Source organism: Dromiciops gliroides, chromosome 4, assembly GCF_019393635.1.
Source record: "Dromiciops gliroides isolate mDroGli1 chromosome 4, mDroGli1.pri, whole genome shotgun sequence".
NCBI classification, from domain to species: Eukaryota; Metazoa; Chordata; class Mammalia; order Microbiotheria; family Microbiotheriidae; genus Dromiciops; species Dromiciops gliroides.
The window spans coordinates 117,700,170-117,720,524 of NC_057864.1; the positions used below are offsets into that span (position 1 = coordinate 117,700,170).

General features: G+C 37.3%; 1 protein-coding gene across 1 annotated transcript in view; it reads right to left on the bottom strand.

Moving 5' to 3' along the window:
• The window catches only part of USH2A (usherin), a 1,082,898-nt gene that overhangs the window by 972,067 nt on the left and 90,476 nt on the right, over positions 1 to 20,355 (bottom strand). The window contains exons 7-8 of the mRNA XM_044004202.1: positions 18,866 to 19,087; positions 15,718 to 15,811 (exon numbers count right to left, since the gene is read on the bottom strand). Of these exons, the coding sequence (XP_043860137.1) occupies positions 15,718 to 15,811; positions 18,866 to 19,087 (316 nt within the window). The remainder of the gene's footprint in view (positions 1 to 15,717; positions 15,812 to 18,865; positions 19,088 to 20,355) is intronic.

The window sequence follows — 20,355 nt, forward strand, 5'->3', positions numbered from 1 at the left end:
TATACTCTCTTGAAGAAGGCAGGGGAGTCCGTAATAACATTTTCAAAAGATTTCTACCAAAAACAGTAAAAATATTTTAAGTTGTTTACCCATAAAGAATATGGTTCAGTTACCTTAAAAGTCTGCTCATAGGTTCAGTCTCCAACAAGTTCAGATAAATGGGATGTTGCTATATTTGGGGTGGAGGGATGGGAGAGAACTGGTCAAGGGCCAGCAAGACTGTATTTTCAGAATCCCCATAAATTCAGGTGACAATTTATTTCATTTTGTCTGTACCTGTGATCTTATCAAGATCCTAGAAATTCCCTCTTCAGTAATACAGGTAAAGAACTCCAACCCATCTATAACTTAGGATCCTAAGAGAGTTTGCTGGGGACATTGAAAGGTTTAGTGAATTGTCCTCAATCACAGAACAAGTATGTGATAGATAGAGAGCTTGATTCCAATTCTCCCTAGCTCCAAGGCCAGCCCTCTGTCTTGTACGGCATTCACTCATTTGTAAAGCTTTCTTCATAGAAAACAAACGCTTATACTGACATTAATTTGAACTGAGTGCCTATACACTACTAAGTCCAGATGATGAAATCAATCCTCTTCTTTTTATCTGGAGGGCACAAGGTACAGAGAAATAGCCCTTATCCCTGGACTCCAGGATTCTCTTGGCCCAAAGGCCCCTGGAGGTTAGCTTTCCCTACTTTGCCACTAGCAAATGTACACAGGAGTAAAAAGCACTTTGAGTCGGGGAGTAGGTTCCCAGAATTACCAGAGCACCACATACCCATTTCTTACTTTTCTCTAAACAGGCAAAACAGCTCTAAAGAGAGAAGGCCACAGCTATGTGCAAAGAGGATCCTAGGAGAAAGGGAAATAGACACTCCCTCCTATGTAATCCCCTTGCTCAATGGAAAGCCCAGGGCTGAGAAAACAGCTCACTCCCCTCCTTTGTGCTGAGAAGGAAGAGAATCAGAAATAAACTGCTCAGTTTTTGGAGGTCAGTAGGGCACCACTTACTGAATTGAAAGAGGTAATTTATTAGGCTGTACTCAAATGGCCTAATAGAATTAGAGAGCCTCCTAAAGTCTGCAAATTGCTCCTTTCTCATCAGCCCGATCAGGCCTACTATGTTAGAAATTTTTAGAGCCTAAATCTCTTTAATAACAATAATTTGTTCTCATGCTCTATTCACTGCTTCTTTTTACCTTTGTACCTAGCAACTCAATTGTAATTCAAGTGACTCAGTTCCAGTTTAATTTCTTTTGTCTGGCGATGGCTATCACCTTAATAAAGATAAAATTTCTGAGTATTCTTATATCTTTTGATCCAATCAAACTGTGTCCAAGTGAACCCCACCCCAATCCTTCCTGCAGTCAAAAATAAGAAATGATGAAACTCTAGCTCATGATAATCAATAATCAATGAATTTAAAAGCTTGAAAGGGAAAGGTAGATACAAAGTATCCTCTACACAAAGGAACTGGACTCAATGCCCAGTACACTTTTTTAGCCCCATGACAAGTTACAGGGTTCCACCTTAATGTAACTTGTATTTAATTGAATAGTAACATCAAAGGTTTAATGGTAAATGCAGGACCATTTGCACCTATGGATTACTATGTAATTACAATTAGCAGATCCAAAAGCAATTACCATGCATTGCCATTCAGAAGACAGAAATAATCATGTATTTATCCTTCAATGACATACTCCTTACTCAGTAATTATCCTTCCACTAGTTGGTAATTCTCATGTAATTAAAGAGTCCACAGATTGAGTGTAGTTGCATGCTATTTGTGGGCTGAAATTTAAAGCCTGGCTTAAATTGTTTCTAATACTCTTTGGCAGATCAGAAGCACTGGCATTATGAAGATCCTCCATACTGAGCAGGCCTAGCTTCACTGAGATATCAGTTTTTAATGGATAGTTCAGGTTCTCAAAAAGCAAGGTTACAAGTGAAATGGAGACTTGGGTTCCACAAACTCAGCATTTCTGACAAGTGAAAAAACAATGAGTCCTCATGTCAATAATAGGAGAGTTTGGGCTAAATTATTTCAATAAATTGCTTCAAATCTTCACATGCCATCTGAGCCACCACTGATGTTATCCACTACAAACTGTGAACATCTCAATCAACTACATCTACTAAAGGTTAATTCCCAGGAAATTAGACCGTGTAAGTTATCTACCCATCAGTGGGAAAAAAATTAATATCAGTTTTCCACCAGTTGATCATGACTTCAAAAGGGAGGAGTTCTCAGTGGTTTAACGAGACAAAAAGGTCATGGAGTAAAGGAAAGGGAGAAAGCGCAGCATTTGGACTATGAATGGAGGATGATTATAAAAGAACTATAGATTATTAGAAATGGAGGGAAGCGTAGAGATCATGTCATCCCACCTCTCAGGCAACGGAGAAATTCCCTCTACAACATAATATCATAGGGTTTACAGCTAGAAGGTATCAAAGAGGTCATGTCATCCAGCCCTTTCATTTTATAGATAAGGATAAGGAGGCCTGAAGAAAGCAGCTTACTCGCCAAAGGCTACCCAAGTAGCAAGTAACAAATTATCTCCACAACAGAATCGTTCAAGCCATGGATAGTTTCAATTGTTGGAATTTTTTTTCTCTACAACAAAATCAAATCATCTGTACATGAAAACCAATTATTACTGGTTTTCCTATCTGGGGTTAAGAAGAATCCATCTAATTTTTCCACATATGACCTTTGTCTGGCCTTATGGTATGCATACAACTGTCCATTCAACTCCCACTCTGTGCTTGGTTTTCCTCTGAGGCAAGAAGAAACCCAGGTTGGTTGTTCTCCAGCCAAGTAAAAAGGCAATGCCAACAAGGGCAGAAAATATTTGGCACTCAACAGATCTGAAGCTTTGGGGAATGTGGAAATCAAGAATGAAACAAACCTCAGAATTGTGGGGCAAAAGTTTTGTTTTCCGGATAGCTGAACATTGAACCCCCAATCCATCACATCAGCTGCTTTAATAAAGAAACAATAGTTCACCTAGTGATTCATTTCTTATTTAGAAATACTTTAAAAAAAAGAAAGAAAGAAAAAAAGAAAAAGAATAAAAGGAGGCAGCTAGGTGGTGCAGTGATAGAGCACCAGCCCTGGAGTCAGGAGGACCTGAGTTCAAATCCAGCCTCAGACACTTGACACTTACTAGCTGTGTGACCCTGGGCAAGTCACTTAAACCCAACCGCCTCACCAAAAAAAAGAAAGAAAAAGAAATACTAATGCCATATGTTAGCACATAAACCAAAGGCAATGTGGATTAAAAGTAAAAGAGGAAGTGCCCAAGAAAGGCTAAGATAGAAGAGAAAAAGATATCAAGTATGGCTTCATTTGACCTAGGGTTGACACCGTGTGAGAACCAATACATTCTTTTTTTTTGTTGTTGTTGTGGGTTTTTTTTGTTTTTTTGCAAGGCAGTAGGGGTTAAGTGACTTGCCCAGGGTCACACAGCTAGTAAGTGTCAAGTGTCTGAGGCCAGATTTGAACTCAGGTCCTCCTGAATCCGGGTCCGGTGCTTTATCCACTGCGCCACCTAGCTGCCCCGAACCAATACATTCTTAAAATACACATTCAGTACTCACTTAGCCACCCTCTCATTTAGGCCTTAATCACTTCTTATCTAGACTATAGCTTTCTAATCGTTCTCACTGTATCTACCCTCTCCCCTCTTCAATCCATTCTTCACAGAGCTGGCTGAATGATATTCCTAAAGCAAAAGTCTGGCAATGCTACTCCTCCACTCAAAAAGTTTCAGCAGTTCCCTATAGGCCTGAGGATAAAACACAAAAGTATTCCATTTGTCCTTCATTATCTAATCCAAACCTGTCTTTAAAGATGAACTTCATACTATTCCCCCTCATACGTTCTATATTGGCAGATAGGTGGTGCCATAGTACACAGAGTGCTGGGCCTGGAGTTAGGAAAAATCATCTCCCTGAGTTCAAATCTGATGTGACCCAAGGCAAGTCACTCAACCCATTTGCCTCAGTTTCCTCCTCTGTAAAATGAGCTGAAAATAGAAATGGCAAACCATTCCAGTACCTTTCCCAAGAAAACCCCAAAAGAGATCATGACTGAAAATCAGATGGGACTAAAACAAATGAACAAAAAATGCACTCTCTATTCCAGCCAAAGTGAACTTACTACCCTCCACACACAAGATGCCATCTCCTGCCTTTGCATAAAAGGAATATTCATTTATAAAACATCTACTAGGTGCCAGGCATTGCACTAAGCTCGCTTACAAATATGATCTCATTTGATCCACACAGAAACCCTGGGAGGTAGGTACTATTACTATCTTCATTTTAGAGTTGAAGAAACTGAAACAAAGTGACTTACACAGGATGACACAGTGTCTGAGGCTGGATTTGAAATCAAGTTATTCTAACTCCAGACCCAGTGCTCTATCCACAGCCCTACCAACTGTCTCTAGACTATCTCCTATATTTGAAAGTCTCTTTCTTCTCACCTCTGTCTCTTTAGAATTCCTACCTCCATTCAAGGTACAACTCAAGTGCTACCTTCCACAAAAGATCCTTCTTGTGGTCCAGTTGTTTGTGCGCGCGCGCGCACGCACGCGCACACACACACACACATTATTTTGTATTTACTTGTATACAAGTTGTTTCACTACAGTAACATTTAAGTTCCTTGATGTCAACAAATGTTTTCTTTTTTTTTAATATATATGTATGTGTGTGTGTGTATATACATATGTATATATAACCCTCATTGCTTCACCTATATATATGTGAAGCAATGAGGGTTAAGTGACTTACCCAGGGTCACATAACTAGTAAGTGTCAAGTGTCTGAGGTCAGACTTGAACTCAGATCCTCCTGAATCCAGGGACAGTGTTTTATCCACTGTGCTACCTAGCTGCCCCAAGAAATGTTTTCATTCTGTCTTTGTACCTAAAGCACCTGGAATGGTGCTCCCCTCCAAAAAGGAAACCAGACCCTTAATAAATGCCTGGCAAAAAGAGTAGAATAAAAGGAATGGAATAAAGACGAACAAGAGGGCCCCTGATGTGTATTTTTATATAGGAGAAATGGCTTATTTGATGATACAACTCAATGTGACAAATAGGATTCATTATGTAGAAACTTGCTTTATAGGAAACTTTTGCCAATATATCGCATATATGTATACTGTACACACACACATATTATATGGCCATTGTATAAAGGAATTAAATGGTGTAAGGAATAGAAAAAGAAGACAGATATGGTCTCTGCCCTCTAGTAACCTGGATTCTTTGAAATCCAAAAAGTATTAGTACTTATTCTACGTACTAAAGTTCTTTTATTTTAGAAATTTTACCTCAAATATTTGGTTACTACTAGTAGCAGACAATCTCTTCAGAAGTGTTGCTACTTTGGGGATTTTCTTTAAAATATGAGTCATTCTAAGCTGCTTTTTGCATCAACTATTGATTTTCTAATCTCAAAAGAAAAAATCCTGTACATTTAAATTTCTTTAAGTTTAGTTCCACAAGTGTCTATTTAGTGCCTCCTGCTCTGAGTCACTGCTCTGAGAAAACAAAGACAAAAATGGAAAAATGGTCTCAGCATTCAATCAAGGAGCTTACTCAACCCAGTTAGGACAGGAAAAGAGAAATTGATTTTAAAAGGCCAACAAATATCATCTCAAAGATTATAAGCAAAAGACTATGAAACAAATTTGAAGTGTCTGGTTCTTAATTTCTCTTATTTCATTTTGATTCAAGCTTCCCCTTTCAGGGCAGAGGAACCTTTGTCTCAGGAAGCCAAAATGCTCATACAATCGTTGATTTGGTAAAAACACAGCTAAGCACTATTAGCAAGAAAAAATTAGCTAAAATAGAAAACTCCAGGAGTGAGCTCCAATTTCTCCCTTGGTGTTGACTATCTGAGCGGCTTCTCTAGGTCCTGGGGCCTCTCCCACTAGATGACTCAGTGAATAGGGCACTGGGATTGGAGTCAGGAAGAACCAATTTCAAATTTGTGCTCAAATACTGTGTGATCCTACGCAAGTCTTTTAACCTCTATATGCCTCAGTTTTCTCATCTTTAAAATTGGGGTACTAGTAGCACCTACCTCCAAGAGTTGTCAATGAGATATTTGCAAAGTGCTATACAAACTTTAAAATGCTATAAAAATACTAGTTGTCATTATTACCATAGGCCTTCCTTATGTCCCAAGAACTGAGGTCTCTCTCCATACTCCTCAGCTAAATTTGTCTTGAAAAGTTGATTTGAGGGAAATTTGGTGTAGTCTGTGGTACTTGCCCAATTACTAGGATTACAAATTATTGTTCCTTAGGTAAACTGCCCTATCAGGGAAGACTTATTAGCAAAATATTAAGGATTTTTTTAGACTTCCTGACAGCATCATTTATTGTATCATTTTATTTTAGACCTGCCAGCATCATTTTCACTAGATTCTGCTTTTCATTAAAATAATTGGGGTCTGTCACTGAATAATAATGTGCATCTTATATATAGGGGTCATTCTATACTCCCAAGTAACCATACCAGAATTCAGTGCATGTTATTATGCATATAATAGGGGCTCAGTAAAAATTAATTAAATGTACAAAGCTAACCAATGATCACCCTTCATAATTCTATGAAAATGTATGTATTTGTTAATGCTTCATCCATGCTTCAGTTATTGAACCACTTTGCTTCAAACCATAACATGCTAATATACCTTGAAGAGAATATGTTCCTAAAAAAGCTTTTGTGAATCCAATTTTTACAAATCAAATTACATTTTAGATTCACCACAGTTGCTTGCTTCAAAAAACTCCTATTGATAATCCATTTTAAGTAAATAATTATCCTCTAATTTATCTTTCCTTTAAACTTAGATTTTCATTTATTGGGAACAACTCCCCTCTGGGCTCTCATAACACTTTATTTATATCTCTCTTATACACTTTTGTTCCAGTTTGGATTGTAGCTAATTGTGTTATGTTTCCCATGAGAATGTAAACGTTTTTAAGGGAAGAAACCATGTCTTATTAATTTTTGTGTTTCCCTTAAACTAGACATAATATGTTTAATTTACTTGTACTCACTTCCCTAAACATCATGCTTGCTTTGCCAGGTATACTTTTATATTTTTTATATTATGTACCCTGTTTTATGTATTTTTATAGCTGTGGGATTTTTGGCTGGCTTCCCTTATATAACAACCTCTTATCATTTAAAAAAATACAAAAAAAGACAGCTCAATTTTCACATTTTTCCAAGTTTTCATATAATAAAATGTGGCAGTCTAGAGGAACCTCTAATAATTTAAATAATGAAGTCATTTTTATATGAAAGGAGGCCTGATTCATTAAAGATCCCTAGCCTCAAGGAGACAGAGGTATTACTTCTGGGATCAATGAATGAATAAATGAAAGATAAACCATTTATTGAGCACTTATGTGCCAAACACTGTACTAAGCACCATAGATAAAAGTTAAAAAGCAAGACAGACCCTGACTCTCAAGAAGTTCATAGTGAATGCAATCAGGGTAGACAATATATGATAGAAGGTTCAGCTACAAAAGGAAAGTCTCAAACATTCTAAGAAATCAGCAGTGCATCAGATAGCAAGGGCCATCATTCTCCTTCACTCTAGATGTCATTCTCAACTCCTCACTCTCTCTAATGTGCCTACTCCCACCCCCAATCAGTGGTGGTCTTATTTCCACTTTTCTAATATTTCTAGTACACTCCCTCTTCTTTCCTCTGACACTGGCCCTAAATTTGAGGCAGATCTTCCTCATCTCATGCTTGGACAATTGCTATGGCCTTCTGGTTGCTCTCCCGGTCTGAAATCTCTCTCTACTCCAACCTATCCTTCAGTCAACTATCAAATTTAACTTCCTAAAATGCAGGTCGGACCATATCCTTCTCTACTCAATTAACCACAGTTGCTAGCTATCACCTCCACATTCAACAACAAAATCCTTTGATTGACTTCCAAAATCCTTCATAACTTGCCTCCCCCCCAAAAAAATTTCCAGGCTTCTTATACCTTGTTGCTTCCCCACATACTCAGTAATCCAGTAACATTGAGGCTCTTTGCTTTTCCTTGAACAGGATGTTCTGAGGTTTGGGTTTTTTTTTTCAGTCTTCCCCCCATGTCTAGAACACTTGCTTCTTCCTTTTAGCTTTTCTGACTTCTTTCTAAGTCTCAGCTAAAGTCCCACCTTTAATTACCCCTCACTTTATAATATATATATATATATATGTGTATGTAGGTGTGTGTGTGTATATATATATATATACATATATATATATATATATATATATGTATATATATGAAATTAATTGTGATTTGGGGTTTTCATTTGCGTCTTTGTTTCATTATGGTCAGACTGAAAAAAATGTAAGCTTGAAAAGCCTAAGAGAAGATGGATGTGTACTTTGGGAGATAATTGAACAAAAAAGAGGAACTCTGACCACAGACTAAGTAACTCAGCCTTCCCTAATAGCTTCCCCATGCCCACATGGGCCTGGCCAGATTATAATTGGGACAGCCCATGTGGGTGTGCTGAGCCAATTGAAGACTCAGCATGGCTAAGAACCGCCCCTTCCCTTCCAGTGAGGGAGTCAGTTAGAGGCAGTTAGAGGAAGAGGGGGAGGGGAGTTTTTCTGAGGAGAGAGAAAGAGGCCAAGATTCCTTCATCTATCTATCTTAGGGAGCCAGCATCTAAGCTCCAATCAGAATGAGGTCCCAGGCGAAAGAGAGCTCACTCTCCCCTCCCTCCTCCCAGAAGCCTCTCATGAAACAGGAAACAGGGCCGGCCACACACACACACACAGCTCTAAACTAATTGGCTGATAGCTTTGATCAACAGTACCCAAAAGCAAACATCACTTATAAGACCACATGGCTATGTCCTCAGGCCAGAGCTCACAAAATGTTCCTCCCAGCAGGGGGCGTTATTCCAACTCTCACAGTATATATATACTATTTCTACACAGTTGTTTACATATTTTCTTCCCATTATACTATGAGCTCATTGAGAGCAGGTACTATTTGGGGGGGGGGGGCCATTTCTTTGTATACCCAGCACTTACTAAAGATCTGGGTATGTAGTAGGTGTTAGGTTTTTCTTGTTTTGTTTTGTTTTCGCGGGGCAACGGGAGTTAAGTGACTTGCCTAGGGTCACATAGCTAGTAAGTATCAAGTGTCTGAGACTGGATTTAAACTCAGGTCCTCCTAAATTCAAGGCCAGTGCTCTATCCACTGAGCCACCTAGCTGCCCCCTGTATAGGTGTTTAATAAATTCTACTTGACTGACAGGGTTTCTCTGAGTGCATCAATAGATCAGATGGTAGTGACAGCGTTCTTGGAGAAACAAGGCAAATGTCAAATCCCAAATGATCTTAGGATGCAGTAGCAAGGCAAATGGTAAGGCCTGATGGTCCTCTAATAGTAAGACAGTTGACTCAACAAACAATTGTAAATATCTACATCTGCCACTGGAGTTGGGGGAGGGAGGAAATAAGACCTAGGGTTACTGGCTCACCACCACTGGGAAGCAGAGTGTGGGCCTTAGGGTTCTAGTGGAGTGGGGTTCTGGGCTCCCTTCTAAAGAGATAGTGTTGGGGCAGCTAGGTGGTGCAGTGGATAGAGCACTGGCCCTGGATTCAAGAGGACCTGAGTTCAAATCAGGCCTCAGACCCTTGACACTTAATAGCTGTGTGACCCTGGGCAAGTTACGTAACCCCAATTGCAGAAAGAAGGAAGGAAGGAAGGAAGGAAGGAAGGAAGGAAGGAAGGAAGGAAGGAAGGAAGGAAGGAAGGAAGGAAGGAAGGAAGGAAGGAAGGAAGGAAGGAAGGAAGGAAGGAAGGAAGGAAGGAAGGAAGGAAGGAAGGAAGGAAGGAAGGAAGGAAGGAAGGAAGGAAGGAAGGAAGGAAGGAAGGAAGGAAGGAAGGAAGGAAGCACTAGTTTACCATTGTCTGTCTCTCTCTGTATCTGTGTCTATCTGTCTGTGCATGTCTCTCTCTCTGTAGCAGTTTCTCTGTGACTGGCTCTCAGTCTTTCTGTTACCTGTCTTTGTGTCTGTATGGCTCTCTATGTCTGTCAGTCTGTGTGTTTCTCTGTCTCTCGGTCTCTGTCTCCCTTCCCCTCCACCCACTAAGATTGCCTTGTTTTTCCTTATGTACACATGTGTTCCAACCTTCCAATAGAATAAAAGTTCTTTGAGGTCATGGACTTTCATTTTTGCTTTTATACCCCTGATATTACTTAGCATTGTACCTTTTATATATTACATGCTTAATCAATGTTTGTGGGATTAAATTGAACTGAGACTAAAATTAGCAGATTTTTTTAATTTGCAAATGTTTTCTTATGCATTAAAAAAGCCAGGTTTACTAACTCCAATCGAATGATTATTCTCTGACTCAGTTCCTATATAAAATTAAAGTTGTCAGTCTAGACAGAGAGTACTATAGACCTTGGGGAACTTCCAGATATTATAAAATCTCTTTCTTTAATCCCTTTAAAATGTATTAACATTGGATCGTGCAAAGAGTCGGTAAAGATGCACTAGTTCACCATTGTTTCAGAGTTTAGCAACACTCTATTGGAATTTAGATGACTTTGATAGCCTATAGCCTTATTTTACAAAAGGAACTAATTTGAGTGCTTATCAAAGATGAATGATTTGATCATGTAGCAGAAAAAGGATGAAGCTCTTAATCTTAAATCACACAATGTGTAGCCAATAGTCTAGCCATGATAGGAGCTCCCTTGGGGATAGTTTTATGGAAGTAAAGCAAGATACAAAGGCAAGGTTTCAATTAATTCATAGTTTTCATAGTTACTAAATATGTTTATTATTACAATATAAAAATAAAACATTTTCAAAGTATAAATATGAAAATTAAGGTTCAAGGTAAGGGACATTAAAACCTAATGTATGGTGGATAAAGTACCAGCCCTGGATTCAGGAACACCTGAGTTCAAATCCACCCTCAGACACTTGACACTAGCTGTGTGACCCTGGGCAAGTCACTTAACCCCCATTGCCCCACCAAAAAAAAAAAAAAACCCTAATGTATGAGAAACATAATCCAAGACAGTCCTTGATGTCTCATATTTGGGTCTATGAGAGAATATACTAAAAAAGTGTTGGCACAGCTCAGATTATTGAATAGTAGGAAGGTTTATTTTATGAAATGTTTTAAGCTAGCTCTGCTACTTATAATACTAACAATAATGCATACTGAGAGTTTGATTGTAGTTAATTCATAAGAGCTGTGATTAATGTTATAAAAGGGTCACAAATCAGAGCCAGAGAATAAAAGAGAAACTATTCATGGATACTAATAAATTGCTCTGTGAAGGCTTGGCCACCCTTGCAGGTAATGATGTCACAAAATGATGAAAGAATCGTTAAGGAGCCAGCAAAGTGGCACTGCTTGGCTAATGTACTGATCATTGCATCACACTTGGCCAGGAGCCTCTTAAAGGCAACAGAAATGGAAGGAAAGCTAGAGAGCCCAATACTGCAGACTCTACCTCACACTCCCTTCTTTGAGGCCAAACTTTCAGATGGCGGAACTAACAATGATTAGTCTTATATATGGGGCTGAAAGGTGCCTTACAAAGGGTAATGTTGATTTATAAACAAGTGCTCCATCTAACATACAATTTTTTTCATCAAAGGCTTGTTTTTTCTATGTCTAAGTATAAGAAAAAGAGAAAAGAAATTAAAGTGGTGGAGATGCAGCAAGATAGAGACATAGAGATGATAATAACAGCTAACACATAGTACTTACTCTGTCCCAGGGACTATGCTAAATACCTTATGATTATCACGTCATTTTATCCTTGCAACAACCATGGGAAATAGGTGCCACCATTATCCCCATTTTACATATGAGGAAAGTGAGGCAAATAGAGGTTAAATGACTTGTCCAGGTTCATCCAGCTAGTAAGGTATCTGAGGCCTGATTTGAATTCAGGTCTTCTTTATTCGAGGCCCTATGTTTTATCCACTGTGCTAAATATCTGCCTAGATTCAGATGAATATGGAGACAAACCACTGGAGAAAGAGAAAAAGAACAGAAAAGGGGAAGAGATGAAGAGAGATGAAAAGGATAGAGAGGTACAGAGGGAAGGGATAAGGAGAAAGAGGGAAGGATTAAGGGAAAGATGAAGAGAAGAGAAGGATGAAGGGAAGGGAAAGAAATGATAATGGGAAGAAGAGAGAGAACAAGAGAGGGGAGGGAGAGAGGTGGAAGAAGGGGTGGGGAAGGGCAAGAGAAAGAAACTTGGGGGAAACTGAAAGAGATAGAGGGAGAAATCTAATGCTTTAAATAATTCAAACACGATAAGCACTGTAAAATGCTGAATTCTGCTTTTAACTCCCTTCCCTACTAAATGGGCATAGCAAACCATTTAGCATTTCTTTGCTTACTTCAGTGATCTCTAAAATGGGTCCAGTATTCCTTCAATTATTCTTACTTCCTTACTATAATCAATCCAAAAGAAGAAATGTATCAAAAAATCTTGAAATGATGCCTTATTAATGAGGGAATATTTGTCTTGCATTTTCTGTAATATGCAGACGTGTTAAATATAAAGTGTTTAAAATTCCAAAAGAGAAAGAATGAGTCAATATCCTTTGTCCTGAGTATTATATACTGCCCAATGTCTTATATTAATATAACCTTGCAAAAACACTAACATTGAGGATAGTCACCGAGACTCCCATGAGTAATGAGAATTTATTGAAATATGAGTGGAGAAGAGTTTTGGTTTATCTTAGAACTGGGACTAGCTTTCAAAATTGTTTAGATTTGGGGGTTGGAGAAAGGAAAGTGGGTAGATGTAAGAAAGCTGGAAACAATGAAGGTTGATGTTGACTATACCCAGAGTGATTTAATTCACTAGTCGGGCTATAAGTCAAGGTATAGTTGACTAGACCATAATGTTTTATAACTTTCTGAAGGTAAATAAGTTTCACTTTTAAGAAAAATACTCCCAGGATATAGATAATGACATGTATTCTGCTGAGTTCTACCCTTTTCTCCCCTTCTTCATTCATTTTCACTTCCGCTGAAAACACTTTCTCTTATGAACAGCAATTGCCAAGAACTGGCATATTCTCAAGGCTTACGTTTTCAACTGTTTGCCAAATGGCTGTAATATAATTCACAAAAGCCCTGTTTATTGAGTAATATTATTAATGGTTAGCAGAATACTGTGAAATTGAAGACATTCTTTCTGGATTATTTCCAGGTCTTTAAAAAGAACCACTTTTTCCAATAGGAAATGGATGGTTTATCTTAAAGCTTGTTATTTTAAAAAGTAGAATAACATGGAAAGCATTTGAATGGATACAGTTTAAGCTTATTCTTGTCTTAGTCAAGTGTCCTTAGCCAAGATAGGCCCCCAAATATTAGGCAGTGGATCTACATGAACAACCAAAAGATAAATAAGTAATTATAATTACTCACGTTATAGTTCACACTAATATTTTTTTCTAAATTTTTTTTAAATTTTCATAGCCCTCCCTCACTTAAATCCAATTCATTGCAAGTCATGACATCACTCCAAATGTCATGGTCCTCTTTGAAAATGAAGGACAAATAACAACAACAACAAATGGCATGGAGCTGATCCTGCCTTCTCAGTCATTCCCCAATTGACAGTTGGACAAATGAAAACATTGGAATTTAAAGGTATACAACCATGTTGTGAAAAGCTATGAAAAGGACAATTTGTGAGAAACCTGGGAAAACTTGTATGAAATGATGCAGAGCGAAGCAAGTAGAACCAAGAAAAAAATATATATATATATATACTATGACAACTTAGTAAAAATGAACAACTTTGAAAGACTTAAAAATTCTCATCATTGCAATGACCAACAAGGATTTGCGAGGGTAGATAAAGAAAGATGGCACCAACCTCTTGGTGAAGAAGTAATGGATTAAATATGAAAAATACAAGATGTTTCTGTATATGACCAATGTGGAAATTTGGTTTTTTGACTATTCATATTTGTTTCAAGGGTTCTGTTTCTCTTACACAGTTCTCAAATAGTTCCAAGTATTCTAAATACTAATAGTATGAACTTGAGCCATAAAAGATAGTGATTAATGAGTGTGTGCATATGTATTTAAATCTATAGAAACTACATTCATGTAGTTCCTAAACTTAGGTATAAATAGAAGACACAACTATCTATCTGGATAGTTCTATTAGAGTAATCCTTAGAGAGAGACATAAAGGCCAAATTACTTCATGAGATAAATTCCAGTTCTAGGATTCTAACCAATGTGCCAAATGTTCATATTATATCACCTAGGCATTGAACAAGAGACCTACCTCTAAGTGTTCTAAGATGTTCTAAGTGTTCTATAGCAATACAAGAGACTGTTTTAATGTTTGATTATCCCTAATAGGTCCCTTTTTTGTTTGTTTGTTTTGTTTGTTTTGTTTTTAGTGAGGCAATTGGGGTTAAGTGACTTGCCCAGGGTCACACAGCTAGTAAGTGTTAAGTGTCTGAGGCCAGATTTGAACTCAGGTACTCCTGAGTCCAGGGCTGATGCTCTAACCACTGCGCCACCTAGCTGCCCGGTCCCTTTTTAATATCATAAGATTCAAAGCCTAATCCAAGCTCCTCAATTTACAAATTTGAGAAGTAAGGCCAAAAGAGTTGCTAACAACAGTTGTAAGTAGGAGAGCCATTATTTGAACTTAGATCTTTCTGATTACAAATGCAGTACTCTTGCCTCCATAGCATGTGCGCTTCTTGAGACCAATGAAAAGCAATCAGATTGTCTGACTTTAAAGATGTATCCTATTTCTGTTTTTAGAACTTTCTTCATGGCAACAAAGGAACAACAGGAAGAGTAAACTATATCCATGTTATTACATATGTGTCCTATCTTCTCAACTATATGTCAAGCTCATTGAGGGCAAGAACTAGGGTTTTTCTCACTTAAGTGCTTAATTCAAAGCCTTAGTAGACATTAGGAGGATGATAATGATGATGAAGATGATGACGACTATGACCTGCTCAGAAAGGACTCCCTACCCTACCACAGTGAAATGATAGGGGTTAATGGCATGGTTGTCAATTGAGTCTTCATAATTTTTGAATAACCATAATAAAATTGACTTTAAAATTTGAATAACAAGCAAAAGAAATAAAATTAATTTTTAAAGCAACTTTTGCCCGAATAAAATTCCTTTATTGTTCTCATTGCACACTTAGAATCTCTGGTCTCTTAGCAAAGAAACTTTTTAAAGAAAAGAACCATTCCTATCTTTTATTTAATTCTGTCTAGGGCTTATAATAAGAGCATGCTTATCCGGACACACAGGTAACAGTTTTAAAAATAAACAAAAAAATGATGACAATTAAGGCAGACAGCAAAAAGAGAAATTCATTCAGATTTTAGTTCCAGTGGCACCTGCTTTGAAATCATTAAAACAATAAAATGGTTAACATAGCAAACAAATTTATAGATATTTCATTTTTTTCCTCTACAAGATGTACAAGAAATCAAGGGAATACAAAAATTTTAATTATTTTTAAATATTTTAATGAAAAAACTTTATCTTTGCTGTTCAGATGCTAATTTTTATTCATACTCAGATACAAAGCAAAACATGTTAAATTTCTATTAGAAATTAACTAAAGCATAGAGATCATTCTATTCACAAAAGAGGTAACTTACATTCCATCCTTCAGTGTAGCTTTCCTGGGAGCAGAGGCATCGATAAGGTTTGCTAGCCATGTCACAGTCATTGGCATGACCATGACAATTACATCTGTGAAGAAAAACATCAGGTGACTGACAATAAAAATCATCACTACTTTCAATATAGTTCAAGCTCTGCCTAGGTACCCACAAAGTGATGTTAATTAATGCCATACAAAAAAGAAATCTCCAAATTCCATTTCTCAAATTATCTCAATATTTGGTAAGTGTGCCAATTGTCTACTTTACTTTGTAGTGAAGATAGAAAGCATAGAAAGAAGATAGGAACATAGGGTCAAGTGAGAGTAGTTTTAATTAATTATTAAATTAGTCAAATTCCAAAACTACTATGTTTATATAAAATATACGTACATACATAGGGTCTGGTTTTGGCTGTGTAGGGAATTCTCACTATGAGAACTCCTTCCATCAATGTAGTTAGCCAAATAATAGTTAAATCCTAAGGAACCACCTGAGGCAAATAGAGGCTTAGTAATTTGACTAGAGTTTCCCCAACTGGTAAATGTCAAAACTGTATTTTAATTCAGTTATTCCAGACTCCAAACCCATCCTCCATAAAACTTCTATGTTACGCAGCCTGCCCCTCCTTTCACCCTTCTTCTTTCTTCTTCTTTATCCCTCCCTCCTTATCCCTCTCCTCTTCCTCTTTAGAGCATATAGCTATAGATGATATATCTAGATATAGATATTATATATATATATTAAACTTAGGGGATAGTGTACAGGGGTGGGCAATCAAGGTGATAAATCAATCATTCCATCCCACTCAAATAACTAGTGAAATGCTTAAGCCCTAATACCTTTATCAGGTGAGAACATCTCTACTGAATCAATCACTAAATCATACCACCACACTTAAACCATCTTAACCAGCTGAGAATACCCTTGTTAAAAATCATTCAATTGAATTATACTACATATGAGAAATTTCCACACTCATATGTATGTATGTATATATCTATATATTCATTTATATAATATGAATACATATTAGATATCAAACTCAATATTAACATTTGTTTACACTATTTATCCCATGGACCTTTGGGGTTTATCCCATTGTTAAATTTACATATTACTCATATGGCAAAATCATTCCTTAATCACTATTCTATTATTAACATGCATAATAAAGGGACCATGCAAAGGTCATATTTTTTTTTTGCTTGATACTTTTTCCTTTCCAAGAAAACATAAAAAATGCATGGGAGATGAAAAACATACCTCTACACCAAGTTTTTTGAAATTGTAATGTTTTATTTGATACAGTAATTTGAAATGTCCTTAATTATACTGAGAAAGTTATAAATATCTCAAGGATCATGAGACTGCCCCTCTGGAGTAAAATCTATGATATCAAGGAAGTGTAGCTCTTAGGGAACCAAACCTCATATTCATAGTTTGCTTCCTACCACAATTATTCCCTTTTAATTCTGCTATAGCTTCTTTTAGGGATATTGCTGGTGCCTTCTGATTAACAGAGAATTTGGACATTCACATAATCTGCTGTTATTTCTTGTTGTTCAGTCATTTTCAGCTGTGCCTGACTCTTCATGACCCCATTTGGGGTTTTTTTGGCAAAGAACCCAGAGAGGTTTGCCATTTCCTTCTCCAGCTCATTGTACAGATGAGGAAATTGAGGCAAATGTGCCCAGGGTCACATAACTAGTAACTGTGGCCAGATTTGAACTCAGGAAGATGAGTCTTTCCGTCTCCATACCCAGCATTCTATACACTGTGCCACCTAGCTGCCCCACATAATCTGCTATGACTGTCCAAATTTCCAGGTTCCGAATCCAGGAAAATATGTGTCTCTATCCTCTGAGAACATATAGGGAGAAATTATGCTTCAGAGTGTCTCGAGTGGATAGAAAGTTTTCTGACATGGATGTGTCCCCCAAACAGATCTAAAAGGAGGCTGACACTGACACCTTCTAGAGAACATGTGATCTAAGCCTTTCGCTTTAAAAAGGAGAAAGAAGAAGGCAAAAGAAGAGGCTTCATTTCCCTCAGTGGTGGAGTGAATTAGTTACATCTTCACATATTCTTTTTTTTTTTTTTTGGTGGGGCAATGAGGGTTAAGTGACTTGCCCAGGGTCACACAGCAAGTAAGTGTCAAGTGTCTGAGGTCAAATTTGAACTCAGGTCCTCCTGAATCCAGGGCTGGTGCTTTATCCACTGCACCACCTAGCTGCCCCAAGTTACACCTTCAGGAATAGAAACTAGAAGCCACATCTTTTGGCTCTGAACATATGGCTCAATCCTCTGCTGTATCCAACAATTTCCAGCCTGATTGGTAACTTTCCTTAAGAGTTCCTTCCACTAATACAATACATTTTTTAATCCACAATCATATTTAATTTGGTTACTACAAAATAAAAATTCAGGTAAATCATTCCCGAATGGAATTTATGGTGCCAAATTCCTTGACACTGGACCGAACTGATTCCATAGACAACTGATCATACCAGAACAAGTCAAAGTTGAAAACAAGTCACAAAACATCCTTGAGATGGGAAACAGCCTCGAGATTTCAGAAAGAAACCTTTGCTTTTGAAACCAGAGTGGCTGGTGGTCACTAGGGGTTCAGTGTGTGACAGGAAATTAAATGGAGGATGAAGGAGAAGAAGTATTCAAGCAGAAACAACTGAGGAATAAAAGGAGAAAGAGGAGAGACAGGAAAAAGAGAAGGGAAATGGAATAGTAGAAGGGAACAAAGCTCAAGCTAAAGAAGGATGTAAAGGTCTTCTACAGGGGGACAAGGCGAAGGAAGTACATCAATCCAGGTGGGATGAGATAAGACATTAGGAAGATAAGAAAGGAAATCAGATGTTTGTCTAACTGCTAGCACTTGAAGAGACTAACAGCTCTAGAGTTCAAGACATGCCACAGCAGTTTGCCATGACAATATTCCCAGTGAACTTCTAGCAAAATGAAAGTTTAGGGTTAAGGTTAATGAGACTCCAGCCAGTCAGAATCCATGACTTTAAGTACTACCAGTCTTACTTATTTTGATATAGCCTAAACACAAATTTTCAGTTCATACAAATACAGTCCATAATCATAATCACAAGCTAATACAAATAGCTTCATTGAAAATTACCTGCCACTGATAGTAATTTCATCCACTCCATAATATCTGTGCCTGAAGTTAACAGAAGACTCAGTTGTGTAATACTGACCGTGGAAATGAATCCTTATTTGAGTGGCTTTTACAAACTCTTGGAGAGAAGGGGTCTTATAGAAATTATTATATCCAGGGCGATGATTTGGTTCAGGTGTCAAGATACTAAATGTGATGTTACCACGAGAGTATGGAGTGAAACTGTGGGTGAAAGAAATGCAAAAGTCATTGAAAAGGCCTTTCCTACTTTGCACAATATAAAGCATGCAAAGGTTATGTCATATCAAGAGAAGTTGACATTCTTAGCCTTTAAAAACTACGGATATTCCAAATATTGAATATTCAAATCAAATAGAAGAAAGACTTTAGAACACTTTCTCAGGGTCGTGATTTTCTCTTCAAGAAAGGGAAATAAGTTTTCTTTTACATTTGTCTTTACTCTTTTAAGAATTAGGAATCTTTCTTTTTGTTTTGGCAGACAAATCCACAGTGCCCATTTATCGAGCATCACATTTTAGCAATGATTTCAAAGCCCCTACATTTTTATATGGTCAGATCACAGGAACTTTCTGTGTTTAAGTTGGACCTTCCAGTCTTAGTTTCTGGTACTTAATCTGAAAATCCAGATATTACAACTTACATTGTATTCTAATGCCTGACCATGTAATAGCAGTAACCATAGATCCTTAAAAGCTATAAGTAGAGTACCCTAATTCCAGGAGATTCTATCGAGCTAAAGAAGTTTTGTAAAGGATTGTGTACCTGTCATCTAAGAACCAGGCAACTAAATTCAATAAAGCTCATGCCCAGAAATTTGACCACAATAACCCATAAAAACCAGCTAATAAAGTCTGGAGGAGTTGTGACCTACATCAGTGATAGGATTGCCCTTCTGGTGCCCTAGAAATATATTTCGTGTAAGTATGATAAAAACCTTATCAAAAGAATGAAAAATATGACTGAATGTTCAGACATTGGATGGTAAAGTGCTAAATCATGTTAGTGACAGAAGACATACAAATCTCCTTTGGAGGGCTCAATTCGTTGACAATGCTTACTTAGGGTATTCCCTTACAAAGGAAAGGTGTCAATAGTGTCTATAGCTGTTATAACATACGTAAGCATTTCTCAAGTCAAGTTTCATGGAACTCTGGTGTTCCACACGATATGGAGGATCCATAAGAACTTTTTCTTGCTATCAAGTTTCCCCTCTGAAATATTAAATATGAAATGACATATAAATATATATACACTCACACTATCATGTAGAGAATATAATATGGTGGTTTATATATATGTATATACATATATATATACTTATATCTATACATATATCATGTAAAGTGATTTTCTATTATAAATGGTCATAATTCCCTTTTTTGTGCTAAAATCCCCCAAATCCTTCTCTTCTCTAAAGCTATTCAATATTCCAGGCTTCCTAGACAAAGATTTATGAATTTCTTCATGTC